The 22,199-nt window shown below is 48.2% G+C and overlaps 1 protein-coding gene and 1 pseudogene across 1 annotated transcript; one reads left to right on the top strand and one right to left on the bottom strand.

Moving 5' to 3' along the window:
* Positions 1-967: 967 nt before the first annotated feature.
* On the bottom strand, positions 968-10,232 carry LOC129097036 (extracellular calcium-sensing receptor-like; annotated as a pseudogene).
* A 1,526-nt stretch (positions 10,233-11,758) lies between these two features.
* Positions 11,759-20,050, top strand: LOC129097030 (extracellular calcium-sensing receptor-like). The gene is made up of 8 exons (XM_054605713.1): positions 11,759-11,870; positions 14,256-14,294; positions 18,045-18,195; positions 18,279-18,567; positions 18,648-19,403; positions 19,486-19,713; positions 19,804-19,927; positions 20,040-20,050. The coding sequence occupies exons 1-8, from the start codon at positions 11,759-11,761 to the stop codon at positions 20,048-20,050; spliced, it is 1,710 nt and encodes a 569-aa protein (XP_054461688.1).
* The last annotated feature ends 2,149 nt before the right edge of the window (positions 20,051-22,199 follow it).

Here is a 22,199-nt window from a genome sequence, read left to right as displayed (position 1 = left end):
CAGGAGACCCCTCGGCCAACCAAGCCCGAAAGGCCTCCTTCTTCAGCTTGACGGCCTCCTTCACCGCTGGTGTCCACCAGCGGGTTCTTGGATTGCCGCCACGACAGGCACCGATCGCCTTCCGACCACAACTCCTAGCAGCAGCTTCCACAATGGAGGATTTGAACATGGCCCACTCAGATTCCATGTCCCCAGCCTCCCCCGGGATGTACGAGAAATTATTCCGGAGGTGGGAGTTGAAGACCTTGCGGACAGGATCCTCAGCCAGACGTTCCCAGTTCACCCTCACTACACGTTTGGGTTTACCGGGTCTGTCCGGCAGCCTCCCCCGCCACCTGATCCAACTCACCACCAGGTGGTGATCAGTTGACAGCTCTCTTCCTCTCTTCACCCGAGTGTCCATGACATACAGCTGCAGGTCTGATGACACAACTACAAAGTTGATCATAGACCTTTGGCCTAGGGTGTTCTGGTACCAAGTACACTTATGAACCTCCCTATGCTCAAACATGGTGTTTGTTATGGACAGTCCATGACTAGCACAGAAGTCCAACAACAAAGCACCACTCGGGTTCAGATCGGGCAGGCCGTTCCTCCCAATCACACCCCTCCAGGTTTCTCCATCGTTACCCATGTGAGCGTTGAAGTCTCCCAGAAGAACTATGGAGTCCCCAGTCGGCGCCCTTTCCAGAACACCACCCAAGGACTCCAAGAAGGCCGCGTACTCCGAACTGCCGTTTGGTGCATAGGCACAAACAACAGTCAGAGACTTTCCTCCTGCGATTCCCAGTCGCAGAGAGGCGACCCTCTCGTTCTCCGGGGAGAACTCCAGAACAGCGGCGCTCAGCCGGGGGCTTGTGAGTATCCCCACACCCGCCCGGCGCTTCTCACCCTGGGCAACTCCGGAAAAAGGAAAAAGTCCAGCCCCTCTCCAGGAGTTTGGTTCCAGAACCGGTGTTAATGCATCTTAAACAAGACATGAAATTGTTTCTTTACCTGTTGAATTGCTGATTTTTCCTGCCGGACAAGGTATGCAATTATAACAGCAGTCTGGCTTGCCTTTCTGGAGGACCTTATGAGTTCCTGGGAGACAGCTCTCACTGCAGACGGACACAGGAACCTCCTACACACATAAACACAATTCTTAAACACAATTTGTGAAAAACACAAAATATTATGGACAACATCCATATGAAGGTGTAGCCGACTCTCGACTACCATAGGTTCTCCCCAACACAGATACGGCTTCAGCAGATAAGTTTAACAAACTATATATACTATATATATATTTATTTATTTCAAAATAAAACACAACATGCGGACCATCCTGCGCTCCGCTTCGCTGCCCGGCTTCTCGGGCGCACTCGGTCCACCGTTCCCGGAACGCCACCACTCTGATGGCTTTACGCTCTCGCTCAGTCCTCGTTCCGCGTGTGTGACTGTTTTCCTTCTAGAACTCCAGTCTGCTCCTGCTTAAGTAGATTTAGCATAATTATCATCACATTACAGCTGTGTTGATTGAACTCACCACGGCACTGTTCCCATGAACCACTCCCACACCTCTCTCCCCTGCAGCTGAGCGCAGACCACGCCCACTGCCACACACCTCCACCGCCCGACTTAGGCCGGGGAGCCGTCCGGCCTAGCCTACTCCCCCCACCTGTGAGCGGGAAAGGAAGTCTGCCACAGCCATCTGCACCCCGGCCTATGGACCACTTTGAATTTAAAAGGCTGCAACGCCAGATACCACCAAGTGATCGGGCGTTGGCATCCTTCATGCGGTGGAGCCACTGTAGAGGGGCATGGTCCGAATAGAGGGTGAATGGGCGTCCCAGGAGGTAGTAACGCAGGGCATCGACCGCCCACCGGATCGCCAGGCCTTCCTTCTCCACTGTGCTGTAGCGAGACCCCCTCTCGGACAGCTTCCGGCTGATGTAAAGCACTGGGCGGTCGATCCCCTGCACCTCCTGGGACAAAACGGCCCCCAGACCCCTGTTCGAGGCATCAGTCTGCAGGATAAAAGGGAGAGAGAAGTTAGGTGTGTGGAGAAGAGGTTCCCCACAGAGGGCCTGTTTTACCCTCTCAAGCACCAGCTGGCACTGCTCCGTCCACTGGACCGGATCTGAGGCACCCTTTCGAGTCAGGTCAGTCAGGGGGCTGGTTAGGTCGGCGAAGTTGGGGATGAACCGCCGGTAATACCCTGCCAGCCCCAAGAACCGCCTCACCTCTTTTTTGGTCTTGGGCCTCGGGCAGGCTGCAATCGCTGCTGTCTTGTCGACCTGGGGACGAACCTGCCCTCCACCCAAGTGGTACCCCAGATACCGTACCTCCCTCCGTCCAACCGCACACTTCTTCGGGTTGGCGGTGAGCCCAGCCTGTCTCATAGATTCAAGCACAGCGGACACCCGCTGCATGTGCTCCGCCCAGCTGTTGCTGTGGATGATAACATCATCCAGGTAGGCGGCAGCATAAGCAGCGTGTGGACGCAGTACCCGGTCCATGAGACGTTGGAATGTGGCTGGGGCACCGAACAGCCCGAAAGGAAGTGTGACGAATTGGTACAATCCGTACGGAGTGGAGAAAGCCGTCTTTTCCCTGGACTCTGGAGACAAGGGAATCTGCCAGTAGCCCTTGGTCAGATCCAGTGTCGTGAAAAACTGAGCCGTGCCGAGCCGGTCCAGGAGCTCGTCGACCCGGGGCATTGGATAGGCATCAAACCGTGACTCGTCATTCACCTTGCGGTAGTCCACACAGAACCGTATAGACCCATCCTTCTTGACAACCAGAACAATGGGGCTACACCAGGCACTATTGAACTCTTCTATTACCCCCATCTCCAGCATAGCTTTCAATTCTTTCTGAACTACCTTTCTTTTGTGTTCAGGCAACCGATAAGGCCGTGATCGTACTGTCACGCCTGGGCGAGTTTCAACATGGTGTTGTATAAGGTTGGTGCGTCCTGGCAGAGGGGAGAACACATCAGCAAAGCGCTGCTGCAACGCAGCCACATCTGCTCTCTGGGACGGAGTGAGATGGTCTTCACAACGGAGCGAGGCTGGATTGGTGGAATTTGGCACCTCAGGCCCCAACTCATCCCTCTCTTTCACGGTAGTCACCAGAGAAACAGGCTCTGCCTCTCTCCATGCTTTGAGGAGGTTGAGGTGGTAAATTTGTGTTGCCCCTCCCCTGTCAGAACGCACAACCTCATAGTCTACATCGCCCACTCGCTGTGTGACCACAAAGGGCCCTTGCCACTTAGCGAGCAGTTTGGAGCTGGAAGAGGGAAGTAATACAAGTACTTTATCTCCCGGTGCAAATTGTCTCAGCCTAGCCCCTCTGTTGTACAGGCGTTGTTGACGCTCCTGGGCCCTGAGCAAATTCTCCCGTGAACATTGCCCCAGTGTTCACCAAACCTCAATGAATCGGACGATACAAGGTTGTGGCACCTCGCCCGGAATAGGGAAACCGGGGCACCCTCCTGGAGCCAGACCTGGTAGGGGAGCTCGCCGGCGAGCGTCTGGTGGCTGGGCCTTGGCACATGGGGCCCGGCCGGGCCCAGCCCGAAAAAGCTACATCGTGCCGCCACCCTGTGGGCCCACCACCCACAGGGATAGGCATTGGGGTCGGGTGCAATGTGAGCTGGGCGGCAGGCTGGGGCGGAAACCTGGGCGTGCTGACCCCCGGCATCACAGACTAGCTCTAGGGACGTGGAATGTCACCTCTCTGGCGGGGAAGGAACCGGAGCTGGTGCGGGAGGTGGAACGCTACCAGCTAGATAGAGTTGGGCTCACCTCCACGCATAGCACCGGTTCTGGAACCAAACTCCTGGAGAGGGGCTGTACTTTTTCCTTTTCCGGAGTTGCCCAGGGTGAGAGGCGCCGGGCGGGTGTGGGGATACTCACAAGCCCCCGGCTGAGCGCGCTGTTCTGGAGTTCTCCCCGGAGAACGAGAGGGTCGCCTCTCTGCGACTGGGAATCGCAGGAGGAAAGTCTCTGACTGTTGTTTGTGCCTATGCACCAAACGGCAGTTCGGAGTACGCGGCCTTCTTGGAGTCCTTGGGTGGTGTTCTGGAAAGGGCGCCGACTGGGGACTCCATAGTTCTTCTGGGAGACTTCAACGCTCACGTGGGTAACGACGGAGAAACCTGGAGGGGTGTGATTGGGAGGAACGGCCTGCCCGATCTGAACCCGAGTGGTGCTTTGTTGTTGGACTTCTGTGCTAGTCATGGACTGTCCATAACAAACACCATGTTTGAGCATAGGGAGGTTCATAAGTGTACTTGGTACCAGAACACCCTAGGCCAAAGGTCTATGATCGACTTTGTAGTTGTGTCATCAGACCTGCGGCCATATGTCTTGGACACTCGGGTGAAGAGAGGAGCAGAGCTGTCAACTGATCTGGAGTTGGATCAGGTGGCGGGGGAGGCTGCCGGACAGACCCGGTAAACCCAAACGTGTAGTGAGGGTGAACTGGGAACGTCTGGCTGAGGATCCTGTCCGCAAGGTCTTCAACTCCCACCTCCGGAACAATTTCTCGTGCATCCCGGGGAGGCTGGGGACATGGAATCCGAGTGGGCCATGTTCAAATCCTCCATTGTGGAAGCTGCTGCTAGGAGTTGTGGTCGGAAGGCGATCGGTGCCTGTCGTGGCGGCAATCCAAGAACCCGCTGGTGGACACCAGCGGTGAAGGAGGCCGTCAAGCTGAAGAAGGAGGCCTTTCGGGCTTGGTTGGCCGAGGGGTCTCCTGAATCAGCAGGCAGGTACCGGTTGGCCAGAAGGGCTGCAGCTGCGGCGGTTGCTGAGGCAAAAACCCGGGCGTGGGAGGAGTTTGGCAAGGCCATGGAGAAGGAGTTCTGGCAAACCGTGAGACGACTCAGAAAGGGGAAACAGGGCTTTTCTCAGGCTGTGCTCAGCAGGGGGAGAACTGCAGACCCGGACTGGGGATATTGTCGAGCGGTGGAAAGAACACTTTGAGGAACTCCTGAACCCGACCAACACGTCCTCTGTGGAAGAGGCAGAGTCTGAAGACTCAGGGGAAGTCTCGTCCATATGCCTGGCGGAGGTCGTTGAGGTCGTTAAAAAGCTCTTTAGCGGCAAAGCGCCAGGAGTGGATGAGATTTGACCGGAGATGCTAAAGGCTCTGGACATTGTTGGGCTGTCTTGGTTGACACGTCTCTTCACTGTCGCGTGGAAGTCGGGTACAGTGCCTGTGGAGTGGCAGACCGGGTTGGTGGTTCCCATTTTCAAAAAGGGGGACCGGAGAGTGTGCTCCAATTATAGGGGTATCACACTGCTCAGCCTCCCCGGGAAAGTTTACTCCAGGGTGCTGGAAAGGAGGCTCCGTCCGATTGTCGAACCTCAGATTCAGGAGGAGCAATGCGGATTCCGTCCTGGACGTGGAACAGCGGACCAACTCTTTACCCTTGCAGGTCTGTTGGAGGGTGCATGGGAGTTTGCTCATCCAGTCTACATGTGTTTTGTGGACTTGGAGAAGGCCTTCGACCGTGTCCCTCGGGGAGTCCTGTGGGGGGTACTGCGGGAATATGGGGTACCTGGTTCGTTACTACGAGCCATTCGGTCCTTGTATGACCAAAGTGAGAGCTGTGTCCGGATACTCGGCACAAAGTCGAGCTTGTTCCCAGTGCGTGTTGGCCTCCGCCAGGGCTGCCCATTGTCACCAATCCTGTTTGTGATTTTCATGGACAGGATTTCAAGGTGCAGCCGGGGGGAGGAGAGTTTCCGGTTTGGGGACCTCAGAATCGCATCCCTGCTTTTTGCAGATGATGTGGTTCTGTTGGCTTCTTCAGAACGTGACCTTCAGCATGCACTGGGGCGGTTCACAGCCGAGTGTGAAGCGGTCGGGATGAGAGTCAGTACCTCCAAGTCTGAGGCCATGGTTCTCTTCTGGAAAACGGTGGATTTCACCCTCTGGGTTGGGAGTGAGTCACTGCCCCAAGCAAGGGAGTTCAAGTATCTCGGGATCTTATTCATGAGTTAGGGTAAAATGGAGCGGGAGATGGACAGGCGGTTCGGTGCAGCGTCAGCAGTGATGCAGTGATGAAGGAGCTGAGCCGAAAGGCAAAGCTCTCGATTTACCAGTCCATCTACGTTCCAACCCTCACCTATGGTCATGAGCTTTGGGTAGTGACCGAAAGAATGAGATCGCGAATACAAGCGGCCGAAATGAGCTTCCTTCGTAGGGTGGCTGGGCTCAGCCTTAGAGATAGGGTGAGGAGCTCAGACATCCGGAGGGAGCTCGGAGTAGAGCCGCTGCTCCTTCGCGTCGAAAGGGGCCAGCTGAGGTGGCTCGGGCATCTGATCAGGATGCCTCCTGGACGCCTCCCTTTAGAGGTTTTCCAGGCACGTCCAACTGGTAAGAGGCCCCGGGGTAGACCCAGAACACGCTGGAGAGATTATATATCTCGTCTGGCCTGGGAACGCCTCGGGGTTCCCCAGGAGGAGCTGGAAAGTGTTGCTGGGGAGAAGGACGTCTGGAGGACCCTCCTTAGCTTGCTGCCCCCGCGACCCGGCCCCGGATAAGCGGAAGGAGATGGATGGATGGATGGACATTGCCCCAGTGTGTGGAGTTTTGCTCTCAGGTCCAGGACGTATTGAATCTCGTTTTTGCTTGGGCTCGGACCCTCCTCCCAGTTTTCCTTAACTAGGTCCAGAACCCCACGTGGTTTTCTGCCAAACAGCAGCTCAAAGGGAGAAAATCCTGTGGAGGCCTGGGGCACCTCCCGCACTGCAAACAACAGAGGGTCAAGCCACTTATCCCAATTTCCGACATCATCGTGTATGAACTTACGGATCATGGACTTCAAGGTTTTATTCAGGCGCTCAACAAGGTCATCGGTCTGTGGGTGGTAAACGCTAGTCCGAATTGCCTTGACGCCCAATAACCCGTATAGTTCCCTTAATGTGCGTGACATAAACGAGGTGCCCTGGTCGGTCAGAATCTCTTTCGCGATTCCAACTCGGGAGATGACCTGAAACAGTGCCTGCGCAACACTCTTTGCAGAGATAGTGCGCAGCGGCACTGCTTCCGGATATCGCGTTGCGTAGTCCACCAGAACTAACACAAAGCGATATCCTCGAGTGCTCCGGTGAAATGGCCCGATGAGGTCCATGCCAATGCGCTCAAACGGGACCTCAATTAGTGGCAATGGGCGCAACGGGGCTCTTGGGATGGCCGGTTGGTTTACCAGTTGGCATTCAGGGCAAGAGGCACACCAACGGCGCACAACTCCCCGAATCCCAGGCCAATAGAATCGGGCCATTATCCGGTCTAGTGTTTTGTCATACCCCATGTGACCAGCAATTGGGTTATAGTGAGCCGCCCGGAAAACCATTTCCCGACGGCTTTCCGGCACCAACAATTGGGTAATATCTTCACCAGTCTAAGTGTCACGACTCACTCTATACAGTCTATCCCTAACCAATGAAAAGTGTGGGTATGTCGGTGGTGTGTCAGGGTGTACCATGTGACCATCAATTTGTATCACTTGGTCGAAGGCAAAGCGTAGAGTATTGTCACGAGACTGCTCCAGTGGAAAATCTTCCATGGAGTGTATTTCGGGAACCTGCGGGGCCCCTTGTGAGGGCACCACCGGTTCCCCCTCCCCTTCAGCAGCATCGGACAACCTTGCATCACCACTGAGCACAGCACACATCCCACATGTCCCTGCCGGTCGCGATCGCACACCCACACATTGCTCCACTAACGTATGGAACCCAGACCAATCCGTGCCTAAAATCAGTGGGTGTGCAAGGCGGGAGCTAACCGCAGCCCTAATTCTATGCGTTTTGCCCCTGTGTTTAATTTCAACTGACACAACAGGATATCTGTGAACATCCCCATGCACACACCTTATCTCCACCCACTTTGCCTCTACCAACGCCCCGGGCCGAACCAAGTTCTGGTGGACCATGGACTGTGTACAGCCCGAGTCCACCATAGCCTGGTGTACACCCCCTTGAATCCTTACCGGAACGCTGTATGTCCCCCGGACCAGAGGAGGGTGCTGGCGGGCCGGCAACCCGGATCACCTGGCCGACCTCCATCAGTGGACATTCTCTGTGGAAGTGACCGGGCTGCCCACACCTCCAACACTCCTGCTCCGACGCCTGAGGGGCCCCCTGTGGGTTGGGAACAGCGCCTGTAGCAGCTGGAGCCTGGCGATGGGAGGAAACAGAGGGAGGGTTATTGCGAGGTTGAAATGAGTGAGCTTGTGGGGGCCGATGGAGGGAGGCTGAGGTGAGGAACTTCCTGCGAGGAGCAGGAGTCGGTCGGACAGGCGCTGATGTCCACCCCTCTGCTCCCTGTCCCCGGGGTGGACGGCGAGGTGATCCTCCGCGAGGATAATGGCCGCCCCCAAGTCCCCAGGTCGGTGGCACCGCACCCATTCCGACGTCCCAGTCGGGAGGCCCTCCACAAACTGTTCAATCGTGATCCTCTCCAGCATCCTCTGCTCCCCATCAGACTCCCCTGGCTGTAGCCACCTGTTAGCCGCGTCCCTCAGCTTCTGGGCATACACGAAAGGACGGTCGGTGGGTGTCCATTTCGTGCCCCGGAACCGGCGACGGTGGTCCTCGGGGGAGAAACCCGTCCTATCAAGGACGGCTTTTTTTATGTCCTGGAAATTTCCCCGTGAGGACGCTGGCAGGCCGAGCGCCGCAGTTTGGGCCTCCCCTGACAGCAAGGGGAGCAGGCGCACGGACCACGCCGCTGCCGGCCACCCGCACGCCGCCGCCGTCCCCTCGAACATCTCCAGGAAGGTCTGTGGGTCGTCTTCCGCGGACATTTTGTGGAGCGCGATTCCCGTGAGCGGTGACGGAGGGGGTGGAGCTGCCGCCCCGACCGGGACAGCAGGCTCTCCAGGATCCGGGTCTGCATCTCCGCCTGGCTGTGGAGTGCCTCGATCTGCCGCCGGTTCACCTCTGCCTGTTGCTGGTGCATGGCCGCGATCTCCCCAGCATCTGGGCCAACGCCGCCACCGGCTGTGTCTGCTGCTCCGTCATCCCAGTGTTGAGGTCCCTCTTCAGGCGCCAGTGTAGCCGACTCTCGACTACCGTAGGTTCTCCCCAACACAGATACGGCTTCAGCAGGTAAGTTTAACAAAGGTATATTTATTTATTTCAAAATACAACACAACATGCGGACCGTCGTGCGCTCCGCTTCGCTGCCCGGCTTCTCGGGCGCACTCGGTCCACCGTTCCCGGAACGCCACCACTCTGATGGCTTTACGCTCTCGCTCAGTCCTCGTTCCGCGTGTGTGACTGTTCTCCTTCTAGAACTCCAGTCTGCTCCTGCTTAAGTAGATTTGGCATAATTATCACCACATTACAGCTGTGTTGATTGAACTCACCACGGCACTGTTCCCATGAACCACTCCCACACCTCTCTCCCCTGCAGCTGAGCGCAGACCACGCCCACTGCCACAGAAGGTTTTTACAATTTTCAGTGAACAGTTAAGATGTCCAAACCTCAGTTAATACTTTACCTTAGTCAGCGCATTTCCCCAGACAACTGGGATGTTATTCAAGATAAACTGATGACTCTCTGGAAGAGACGCATCAAAAATGCCAACTGTTACTCCTTCCATGGTTCCTTTGTTTGTTATTTGTAAGTTTACAAGTTCATATCTTGTCGGTGAATCTCCATTACTGTCAAAATAAACTCTTTCTCCTTCCCCAGTAGTGAAATGCACAGTGTTGAGATATTGCAAAACCTAGTGAATAAATTATAGAGAGATTACACAACAGATTCCTGCTACTATTACTCTGTCAAACTGAACTGATGGTTCCTCACCTGCCATGGTTGAATGTGTTTGGTATCAGCACAGCTACCATTTGAAAAAGGCCCTTTACCTTCCTCACATTTAATCAGGTTGTCAAGAGCATGAGCCACTGCGTAAACTGACTTGTACACATTATTTGTGAATCTCAGATCAGACCCATCAGTGAACTTTGATTCAACAGTCTGCAAGCTCTCAAAGCCGTTGCATGGCCTTTTTGTGTTTCTGCAGTGTCATTCAGAGCGCAGTCAAACACGTCTTCCCAGAAATCTCGGACAAACTGACTGTCAGGAAACTGTGAGGGGTGGAATTGCCTCAGGTGCTCCTCCAGCCCGGGGATCTTAGCTTTGCTGACAGTGAAGCCTAGTGAGCCCACCAGGAGGCTGTGTCCCTCACTGTCAGTCAGAGAGTTCAGCAACACAAGGAAAATATTCATGGTTGAACTCATGTCTCAGGAGACATGCCTGTGGATTTTATTCTATGATTTTATAAATGGTTTTAAATGTTGTTTATCCATATACGTAAAATAAAACAAGTTAAATATATATATATATATATATATATATATATATATATATATATATATATATATATATATATATATATATATATATGTTTATGTATTTATTTACACTACAAGTAAAAGACGGACACAATCAATAGAGGGAAGCACCCTATGGCCAAATGGAGAAATCTCTGTAAACTAGCATAGCAAATCAGTAACTCTTAGCTAGAATTGTGAAAAGCATACAACTATACTAACCCAGGTCAAAAATCAGCACTTCCTGCAGAAAGACACATAGTGAATTCCCCCCCCCCAAAACCAGGAACTAGAGCAAAACTAATAGGGAGACACAGCATATAAACATTTAAACAGATACATTTTCTTGCACAAAATTAACAAAATGTTATCAGTTGAACTAAATTAAACAAAATTAAAGATGCGCTGAATAATTAAAATATGAGGTGTGAGTATGTGTAAGGGTTTGACGTTGCTTGAATGTAAAAGTAACTAACTAAGGCAGCATAACTAAACCATACCAGAGAAGGTGCCTAAAGGGAGAAGCATTGAAAGAGAGTGAAAAAGCTGCAGCTGTGCCTGAAGTAATGTTGAAAAGGTTGCTGGGGAAAGGGACAATTTTTGACAACGTTGCTTAGCCTGCTGCCACCGCAACCCGAACCTGGATAAATGGATGGACTTTTAAAATGAAGCACAACAGTAAAGTTGCGGTAACAGAGCAACAGGGATATGTTGGGTTGGTGAAAGGTTGATGTAATAATATATCTTTATTTTAAAGTCTCAAATATGATGCGCATAAAAGTGTAAATTTATGTATTAATTTACATTTTCAGAATCATTTTGGTGCCTTCCTCCCCATCATGTTCTTTTTTGTATTCTTCTCAGGTTTCAGTAGGATAATATAACATTTCGGAATAAAAATACAAAAGAGCAGTCCAAAACTAGAAGCCAGAATAGCAAATATTTCCACAGCAACACTGAACTTCCCAGGAGAGCTGATATACGCTGGGATAAAAGTAATCCACACTGCACAGAATATCAGCATGCTAAAGGTGATAAATTTAGCTTCATTGAAATTATCAGGTAGTTTACGGGCCAGAAAAGCAAGAACAAAACATAACATGGCCAGAAGTCCAATGTATCCAAGGACAGCCCAAAAGCCTACAGCTGAACCCAGAGCACATTCTAAGATGATTTTGTCCTTGAATTCCTTAAAATTCTTAAATGGAAAAGGTGGAGAAATTGTTAACCATAGGACACATATGATAATTTGTATAAGAGTGAAACCCAGAACACTGAGTTTCTGCTGTGCAGGCCCAAACCATTTCATCATATTACTACCTGGAAGTGTGGCCCTGAAGGCCATTAGCACCATTATAGTTTTCCCCAGAACACAAGAGATACAGAGGACAAAAGTGATGCCGAATGCTGTGTGTCGCAGCATGCAGGACCACTCAGTGGGCCGGCCTATGAAGGTCAGGGAACACAGGAAACACAGAGTCAAGGAGAAGAGCAGCAGGAAGCTCAGCTCAGAGTTATTGGCCCTAACAATGGGTGTCTTTCTGTATCTGAAGAAAATGAGTGCCACAACATTAGTGATGCATGTTCCAAATAAGGATGCTGCAGTGAGCAGTGCTCCCATAACCTCTTCATATGATAGAAACTCTGCCTCCTTCTTCACACAGGCATCTCTTCTCTCATTTGACCAGAACTCAGGGTAGCATTGCACACAGGTGATAGAATCTGAAAAAAACCATATTAAAGCAGGTGTTGGATTTGCTCTGTATATTTGTCTTTTTTTTGTCTCTATTTTGCATATTTTCTCTACATACAAGGCAGACACTAACTACATGAGTACCAAATAACAAATTCATATTTCATATTTTTATGTTTCAATATAAATTATCTAGATTGTACAGTCCAAGATACAGTATAAAGAGTTATTGTCTGTTATTTTTTGTTCATGTGGTTTTATTTCTTAATAACCAAGCATGATATCTTTTTTTAAATGTCAATTCTTAATAATACTGCACAAACACAATTTCACCTTCATCTACTCTGAATGCCTTTATTGCAGAGAGAGAGTATGGCAAATGTCAAAACCTCAGTAGGTGAGACCAAAACTATTTGCATATTACTGTAGGCCTTTTTTAATCTTCAACCTGTATAAAATAACCCACCTGTAATGTTGCTTATTTCTCCCTCTGCACATCTTAAACAGTCATAGCAGCAGACAGGCTTTCCTTTTTGGAGAACCTTGCGAGTACCTGGAGGACATTTTTCACTGCAAACTGACAAAGGCACCTGCATGAACAAAACAACTTTGAGAAAGATGTATGGGAAACTATAACAATTAAAATAGACTGCAACAGACTCAACAGCTTCAGTGATAACATTGTATCATACCTGTTGTGAGTTCTGGGCCCAAATCAAAGACTTATTTTGCAGATTCAGCTGTTTGTCAGCAGGTAAAGATGCATCATGAAAACCAACTGTGACAAAGTCCACAATGCCCTTTTCTGTTGGCTGCCAGTTTATAATTTCATACTTTGCAGCTGGGTCTCCATTCTCATTAAAAGAAACCTCATCTCCTTCCTTTGTTTTGAACTGAATCTTTTTCATGAGCTGTAAAATCTAAGAAGATATAGGCTTATTGGCTCTACACCACGGTAGAATGAGTGCAATTGTTTATCTTTCAATATGTTGAAATATTTTCCATGTTAAAGTGATTTAAATATTATAATTATCGGTGTTCAACTCACCTTATATGGATCAAGCTTCACTGTGTTGTTGCAGGTTTGGTTACAGTTGAGAATAATATGAAGTGTGTGAGCCACAGCATACACTCCTTTATAGACATTGTTAAAGATTGGCATGAGCGACATATCAGTGAAGCTGTTTTGCACTGCAGTCAGATCTTCATGTCCAGTACATTCTCTCTGATTTCCTGATGATGACTTCGACTGCCTGAACTTACAGCTAAATAATGCTTCCCAAAACTCTGTAAACATTTCATTATTAGATGAATTGAGCGGCTTTACATCCAGCATGAACTCTCTAACGCCACTGACATGGGCTTTGGGGATTGACAGGCCTATGGCACCATCCAGGATGTGATCCCTATCCATTGCTGCAGTTTGGGAATCAAATATCCAGCCCTCACTGCCTACCCACTGGTATCCAGTCAAGTTGTGGTGTGACAACTCATGTAATAACACATCCATATCCATGTACGAGAGGAAAGCAACAATAACCTTTGAAGTGGAAGTCTTGATAATGTCAATTATATTTTGTATTTTGTCTGGTGGATCTGTTCTAAAGAAAGATACAGAGTACTCCAGACAGATGCCCAGCCACTGGGCGGTGTCTGTGAATGTTGCCATGCCATTATTGCCATAATCATCATTTGTTCTAATAGCTCCTACCCAAGTCCAACCAAAGTGCTTGACCAACAGGGCCAGGGCTCTGCTCTGGTAGTAGTCACTGGCTATTGTTCTGAGAAAGGATGGGTATTTGGTTTTATCACTGAGACAAGCACAGGTAGCAAAATGGCTGATCTAAAGGAAAAAGAATATCCCAAGATAAAGATATGATATATAATGCTATGACCATCTTAAAGATTTGAATAATTATAATATTGTTTTCACAATACACCAATCTTACTCACCATTGGGATATGAAAGGGTCCGATGACAGTAGCTATAGCCATGCAAGGAGAAGAAGAGGTTTCTCCCATAATGGCCTGCACTTGGGAAAGACTGGTACATGGTGCCTCGGACGGGGCCAATGCCACTTCATTACCATTAGCCAAGGCCAGTGCCACCCTTACACTTCTGGCAATGGAGCCACATGAATCATAAATCTTGTAGCCCAGAGAGATTCCAGGCAGTAGGTCTGTGCTGTTATTGATCTCCTCTACGGCAAAGAGCATAGCCTGAGCAAACTGGAACCCTCTGAAATTCAAACTTGATGCAAACAGTTATACATTGTTGTAATTTTAAATATCCTCGAAATAGAAACAATGGCATAATAAATAAAAGTATTTGATGTTATTAATATACACAATATTTCTCACTTCAAATTTCAAATACTGAAATGCTCAGTTTAACTTCCTCTTAGATATTCTTAAATCAAAATAGATTTATTGAGTATCATTTACCTGGTGCATTGCAGTGGCAGTGGTTTTTGAGTGTAGGTATCCTGTCTGTCTTTCCAGCTGCTGTGGAAAGAGAATATTCCCCCCAACATAATGTCCCCATCCTTATAAAGCTGGGGGCTCTCAGGATCCCCTCTCTGCCTGCACACCAGCTCCTCAGTCTGAGAGAAAGATGCAACCAGCAAGAGCTGTAAGAGTGCGCATCCCTGCTCTGGCCACCTCTGTGTGGACGGCATACTGTCTAAGAGAGCTAAACCACTGGTTGGCATCATGTGTGCCCTAATGTTAATTCAAGGCTTGCACTGGTATTTATACATTTTGGTGCAGCATGGCAAATCATAATTGAACAGTGATGTTTCATCGCTGTGGAGTGGGGCAAGAGGAAGGAGGTTCCCTAACCACAAAAAGGCTTTGGGGCCTCACCAAACATGAGAAGTATGAAAGTTGAAACCTGGCAAACTACAAATGACCATCCATTCCATCTCGGCAGATTCTCAGAAAAGATCATCTGTCGCCCATCTCCGCTGCAGAACAATAAGATCCCTTGTCCCCCATCTTGCCCATCCATATCTTCCAGATCACCAGTTGGCCTTCTCTGCCGAAGCCCAGCAAGATCATCAGTCGGCTGACCACCTGTGGGTTCCTGCTCCGCTACTCTTCAGTCTCTAGGCCGCCCACCTGAGCTTTTCTGCCCTGCTGTCCAAGCCTCCACTCTCCAAACAATCTATATTTATTGTTTTTTTCCCTATGTAATGTAACCGTTTATGCTTTTTATGGGAGGCTAATCCAAAAATATGTATATCTTTTGTTTCCAAATTAGCTGAGGTTCTCCACAATCTTTCCACGTGACAACTGCAGTAATACTCTACAAGGTACTAGAACCACTGTTTTAATAATGTACTTTCAACTTTGTGGCAGTTTGGTTGGAAGACTGACAGAACCCTGACCTCAACCCAATCAAACAACTTTTGGTAGAACTGAAAAACAGACTGAGCCAGGAGGTATAACCCAACATCAGTGCCAAACATAGTCTATTTCTACTTCTAACACACAGCTGAATGGGAGGAAATCCCTGCATCAAACTTTAGAATATTATCTGGTATAGTGTATAGAGTGTTGCAGCTGCATTTAAATGATCATGATTTTGGATGGAATTGCTCAGAGCGATATGCTCAACAGTCATACAGGTGTGTAATGTTTAATAATTTGGCCATGTCATGTAGAAAGATAGATAGATCATATTTAATGTGCAAACACACTTTTGCAGGAAAAACAGGAACATAGTGAAAACAGGCAGAGGCTGCAAGGTTGGGTCCTTTCTTCCCTTTTTTTTCTTGTTGTGGTTTACTTGAAGTGAGCCAAATATTTAGCCATTATGCCGCCCCTGCGACAAATGGTTATTTGGTATATATGGTCTTTATTTGTCATATTCAAACTTCATTGAAGTTTGTTGAGTTCAATACGCAAAGTTATGGTTAAATGTTTCAGGTCACTGTTTTGACAAAGGCCTAATGTTCTCCAGTAGAGATCCTTAGTGGATAATGTTGCAACAGCCCTGACGGTAAGTTTCCAGTGTAAACTGAGGGGACAGGTGTGGTGTGGAGGAAGACTGGAGACATTGTGAACTCTGGAGGGAGTTTATTTGTTTGTCAGAACGCTTGTAAGTGGGAAAAGCCTGAGGTGTAAGTCATGGTCAGGCCTAAGGCATCTGCACTTCACCACATGTGTTCAAATCCTCCCCCAAAGGACATACCCTCTGGAGAGGTCGAAAGTGTTTCATAAACTAACAGTCATCTCTACAGACATACAAACAACAATTTATTTTTAATTAAAGAGGACCTAAGAGGCATATCCGCTGGCTATTAACATCCCTTTGACTGAAAAATAACAATAACACCAAATTAAATATCACATGGTCGGATGATTTTCTAAATCAGGTGTGCTAAATTGTTTATTTTGATCAGTTGTCAAAAGTGTAACTTTAATTCCCTTATCCAAATGCAGAATTCACTAAAAGTGATGTGACATGTATGGTAAAGTAATAGATATTAAATATAAATGTGACAAAATCATTTAACAGTAAGTTATGGATGAAGATGATCATTATGTAAAATACACAAATGATATAGATATAGTTGAAAAAAAGAAAGAAAGAGAGAAAGAGACAGAATAAAGGAAAAATAAACCCACATTTGTAATATATTCAAGATGTTGGATTACATTTTTTGTTGGTATTTGCATCAAATGTCAATACACTGTCTTAACTGATTGCACAAAACAGAATCATTTTTCAGGAAATTAAGTTCATACTCTTCCTCACCTGCATGACCTGTTCATCACATGTTTAAAACTATAATCTACTGGTAGTTTTTTTCAATAAGCCTAATTACTCCTAACTCGACTAGCTAAGCATTTAAATAAACCATATATTTTGTATACTGTACATACAATTTGAAATTTTTATTAAAATACATTGCAAGATTAACAATTTGCATCAAAACACAGACAAAATGTGTCATAGAGATACTTCGAAGACTGCATCCCAATTTAAGAAATTGTATTATTTAGTTTTGAATTGTATCAGTTATTTTTTTCCAGCAACGACAGTGGGAGAAGCAGATTATATTCATGAAAAATATTCATGTGTAAAATATAATCAACATACTCTAGGAGCTCTGGCTTCCACCATAATTGTCATCATTGCAAGTACAGATGTATTGTCAGAAAAATATACTGTAGTTAGAGCATCCAAAGAAAAAGTAACAGTTATGCGGAATGGCCCTTTTCTGATTATTTCATATATATTACGATGTAAAGTTGGATACTGTGAAGCTAATATTGTTTTTTATATCTTTTTTTTCTACACTGTGTGAAAGTGTAATCTATAAGAATTAATTCTATTTGATAACTTTGTGGCTACACGGTGGTGTAGTGGTTAGCACTGTCGCCTCACAGCAAGAGGGGCCCGGGTTCAATTCCTGGGCTGGACAACCTTCTGTGTGGAGTTTGCATGTTCTCCCCGTGTCAACGTGGGTTCTCTCCGGGTTCTCCGGCTTCCTCCCACAGTCCAAAGACATGCAGCTTAGGTGCCCGTAGGTGTGAATGTGAGTGTGAATGGTTGTTTGTCTCTATATGTCAGCCCTGTGATAGACTGTCCAGGGTGTACCCTGCCTTCGCCCATTGACAGCTGGGATCGGCTCCAGCACCCCTGCGACCCTTAACTGGATAAGCAGGTTACGGAAGATGGATAGATGGATGGATGATAACTTTGTCATATGTTGTTTACAGAGAACTACTTCTGCAAAGTAACTAGTAACATGTGCCATGACACAATTTTTTCATACAAAAAAATCATGGACCCAATCAAGTCTGTCTTATCGCACTTATCTCTGATTGGTTGTTAAGAGGCCAGTGACCCCTAGATATTAAAATGTCACATTTAAGATGCTTTGATCCCAACCTGGCTGGGTCGCTCTGCACTGTCAGGATTTGGGAGTGGAAAATGTCACAAGTGATAGTAGGGCTGCTTTTCTCTTGGCATCTGTTGGCATTTGGAGCAGTGAAGGAGGAAGCTCCTTTCTGTCAGATCCTGGGGAGTCCAGAGTTTCCTCTGCTGTCTAAGGAGGGAGATGTCATGATTGGGGGAGCCTTTTCCATCCACAGCAAAATCACACAACCTCCACTTTCCTTTACAAAGAAACCATCACGTCTCATATGTTCCAGGTAATTTTGAGCTTTGTATAAAAATATGTCCTAATGAGTTCTGTCACAGTGAACAAAGTTTAATTTTGCTCGTTTTGTCTCAGTGTGAACCTCAGGGAGTTTCGATTTGCCCAGACAATGATTTTTGCAATCCAAGAAATAAACAAAAGCAAATATCTTCTTCCCAATGTTTCAATTGGATACCGTATTTATGACAACTGTGGCTCAACATTATCCTCAATGCGTGCTGTGATGGCCCTGATGAACGGTGATGAGTGGACTGTGGGAAAGAGCTGTTCAGGACAATCAGCTGTTCACGCTATAATCGGGGAGTCTGAGTCCTCTTCAACCATTGTCCTGACACGTACTACTGGACCTTTCAAAATACCTGTGGTAAGAGCAATGTTTGTGTATCACTGTGTATAATATGGGCACATTCTTCTTATTCGTTCCCTTTCTTTGTGTATTTTCAGATAAGTCATTCAGCTACTTGTGAGTGTTTGAGCAATAGGAAGGAGTATCCCTCTTTCTTTCGAACCATTGCCAGTGATCTCTACCAAAGTCGAGCTCTTGCCCAGATGGTCAAGCACTTTGGCTGGACCTGGGTCGGGGCAGTCAACAGTGACAGTGACTATGGCAACAACGGCATGGCCATCTTCCTTGCTGCAGCCAAGGAGGAAGGAGTGTGTGTGGAGTATACAGAGAAATTTCACCGGGCAGAACCAGAAAAACTCATGAAAGTTGTAGAAGTGATCCGAAAGAGCACTGCCCGGGTCATTGTTGGTTTTCTGGCCCACGTAGAGATGAACAACCTTCTGGAGAAGTTAAGTCTGCACAACATCACAGGCCTGCAGTTTATTGGTGTGGAGGCCTGGATCACTGCTGACAGCCTCGTGACTCCCACCAGCTTTAGTGTGCTAGGAGGTTCACTGGGTTTTGCTGTGCAAAAGGCCAACATCAGTGGCCTGGATGATTTCTTAATCAAAGATTTCTGGGGGACAGAGTTTAAGTGTAAGGAGACAAACGGTGACACCAATGCAGAAACAGCAACATGCAAAGAAAACCAGGATCTAATTGAGTTTAAAGACAATGATGATGATGTTGCAGAGCTGCGATACTTCAGTAACATTTACAAAGCTATCTATGCTGTGGCCCATTCACTGCACAGCCTTTTAAAATGCTCAGAAAGTCAGGGGTGTGACAGGATGATAAAGGTTACTCCTTGGCAGGTAAAAAGGAGAGATTACTGAACGATTTCTTAATTTGCTTTCTTCGGTTATATGTTGACAAATTGTCCTACTATTTTTTAAGGTAGTGGAGTCTTTGGAGCAGGTCAATTTTACCATTAACAACGGAGACCGGGTGTGGTTTGACAGCACTGGAGCAGCTGTGGCTAAGTATGAGGTGGTGAACTGGCAGCGTGGATCAGATGACTCAGTCCAATTTAAACCTGTCGGCTATTATGATGCCTCCCTACCTCCTGGAAAGAAGTTTGTCCTCAAGACTGAAGCCATAATGTGGCCTGGGGGGAAGACAGAGGCAAATATTATTTTTGACAAGCTTTGACTTATGTAAACTTTAATAGTTGTTAATAAAAAAATAACATCCATCATCTTCTTTGATTTAAAGTTGCCTGTGTCAGTGTGCAGTGAAAGATGTCGTCCAGGAACTCATAAAGTCCTTCAGAAAGGAAAGCCAGTCTGCTGCTATGACTGCATGCCATGTGCAGAGGGAGAAATCAGCAACAGCACAGGTATATGTACCACAGACCTTAGATATGTCAATTTGCATACGTTTTTTACTTTCCATACTCTATGTATCATGCAAAAGTTCACTATGGTACAGTCTCTCATTTACATTTTCAGGATGTAACTGATAGAATCAAAATAATAGTGAGACTTTTCCTATTACAGATTCATCCATCCATCCATCCATCTCCTTCCGCTTATCCGTGGCCGGGTCGCGGGGGCAGCAAGCTAAGGAGGGTCCTCCAGACGTCCTTCTCCCCAGCAACACTTTCCAGCTCCTCCTGGGGAACCCCGAGGCGTTCCCAGGCCAGACGAGATATATAATCTCTCCAGCATGTTCTGGGTCTACCCCGGGGCCTCTTACCAGTTGGACGTGCCTGGAAAACCTCTAAAGGGAGGCGTCCAGGAGGCATCCTGATCAGATGCCCGAGCCACCTCAGCTGGCCCCTTTCATTACATTACATTACATTACAGTCATTTTACAGGAAGTGTATTCAACATAGGTATTCAAGAGAACTACTAGTCACCAGAAGTCATAAGTGCATCTCCTTTCTTAAACAAGCATCTCTAAGCATAAGCCAGAGCAAAAGTATAGTGCAGAGGCAGATTACTACGAAAACAATAATTGCAACAGACTAATCCGAATATAGTAAGTGCTACAAACTACTACGAATAGGATAAGTGCAGTAAACAAATACAAATTCAATAAGTGCAGCGAACTGATACGAATACAGTAAGTGCAGCAACTAATACGAGTGCAATAAGTGCTACGAGGAAGGCTCCGGGTAGTACTTCTTGAAGAGGTGAGTTTTCAGCCTGCGCCTAAAGATGGGCAGCGACTCTGCTGTCCTGACGTCAGTTCATTCCACCACTGAGGGGCCAGGACAGAAAAAAGCTGTGACCGGGTGGATCGGCCGCAGGGACCTCTGAGCGACGGGGCAACCAATCGCCCCGAGGCAGCAGAGCGAAGTGGTAGGGGTGTAGGGCTTGACCAAGGCCTGGAGATAGGAAGGAGCTGTTCCTTTCACTGCCCTGTAGGCTAGCACCAGAGTCTTAAACTGGATGCGAGCTCTTACAGGGAGCCAGTGTAGAGAACGGAGAAGGGAAGTTGTGTGAGAGAACTTGGGGCGATTGAACACCAGACGTGCTGCAGCTTTCTGGACAAGCTCCAGAGGTCTGATGGCCGACGCCGGGGCTCCAGCAAGTAGTGAGTTGCAGTAGTCCAGGCGGGAGATGACCAGAGCCTGGATGAGCACCTGCGCCGTCTCCTCAGTGAGGAAGGGGCGAATCCTCCTGATGTTGTAGAGGAGGAATCTGCAGGAGCGTGTGACCGATGCAATGTTTGCTGAGAACGACAGTTGGTCGTCCAGGGTCACACCCAGATTCCTCACAGTCCGAGTTGGCGTCACCACGGCATCATCAATGGTGATGGACAGGTCTCGGTGCGGGCAACCCTTCCCCGGGAGGAAGAGTAGCTCGGTTTTGTCCAGGTTCAGCTTCAGGTGGTGTGTCGCCATCCACTTCGAGATGTCAGCCAAGCACGCAGCAATGCGTGCCTCCACTTGGGTGTCACCGGGAGGAAATGACAAGACCAGCTGGGTGTCATCGGCATAACAATGGTAGGAGAAGTCATGGGAGCGAATAACAGAACCCAGAGATGTTGTGTAGAGCGAGAAGAGAAGGGGGCCCAGAACTGAACCTTGTGGAACCCCCGTAGTCAGCGTGCGTGGTTCTGACACGGCCCCCCTCCATGTCACCTGGTAGGATCGGCCTGTCAGGTAGGATGCAAGCAGGGAGAGTGCAGAGCCTGAGACGCCCATCCCCTCGAGGGTGGAGAGGAGGATCTGGTGGTTCACTGTGTCAAACGCCGCTGACAGGTCCAGGAGAATCAGGACAGAGGAGAGAGAGTTCGCTCTCGCAGCGTGAAGTGACTCTGTCACCGCAAGGAGGGCTGTCTCTGACGAGTGACCCACCTTGAACCCGGACTGGTGGGGGTCCAAGAGGTTGTTCTGGTGGAGGTAGGAAGACAGTTGTTTAGAGACAGCGCGTTCAAGTGTTTTGGATAGAAAGGGTAGAAGAGAAACCGGTCTGAAGTTCTTGACATCAGAGGGGTCAAGTGATGGTTTTTTCAGAAGGGGGTGACTCTGGCAGTCTTGAAAGCCGAGGGAAAGCATCCCGAGACGAGAGATGTGTTGATGAGGTGGGTGAGGAAAGGAAGGAATTCAGTGGCAATAGACTGAAGAATAGGGGAGGGGATCGGGTCAAGGGAGCACGTGG

The sequence above is a fragment of the Anoplopoma fimbria genome, chromosome 1 (assembly GCF_027596085.1).
Source record: "Anoplopoma fimbria isolate UVic2021 breed Golden Eagle Sablefish chromosome 1, Afim_UVic_2022, whole genome shotgun sequence".
NCBI lineage: Eukaryota > Metazoa > Chordata > Actinopteri > Perciformes > Anoplopomatidae > Anoplopoma > Anoplopoma fimbria.
This window is presented reverse-complemented; position numbering and strand designations above follow the sequence as displayed.

Coding starts and splice junctions, on each gene's coding strand:
- LOC129097030 (XM_054605713.1), top strand. CDS start 11,759: ATGCAGGACCACTCAGTGGGCCGGCCTATGAAGGTCAGGGAACACAGG. Junction 18,568..18,647: donor GACCTTTCAAAATACCTGTG/GTAAGAGCAATG, acceptor GTGTATTTTCAG/ATAAGTCATTCAGCTACTTG. Junction 19,714..19,803: donor GGCCTGGGGGGAAGACAGAG/GCAAATATTATT, acceptor TTTGATTTAAAG/TTGCCTGTGTCAGTGTGCAG.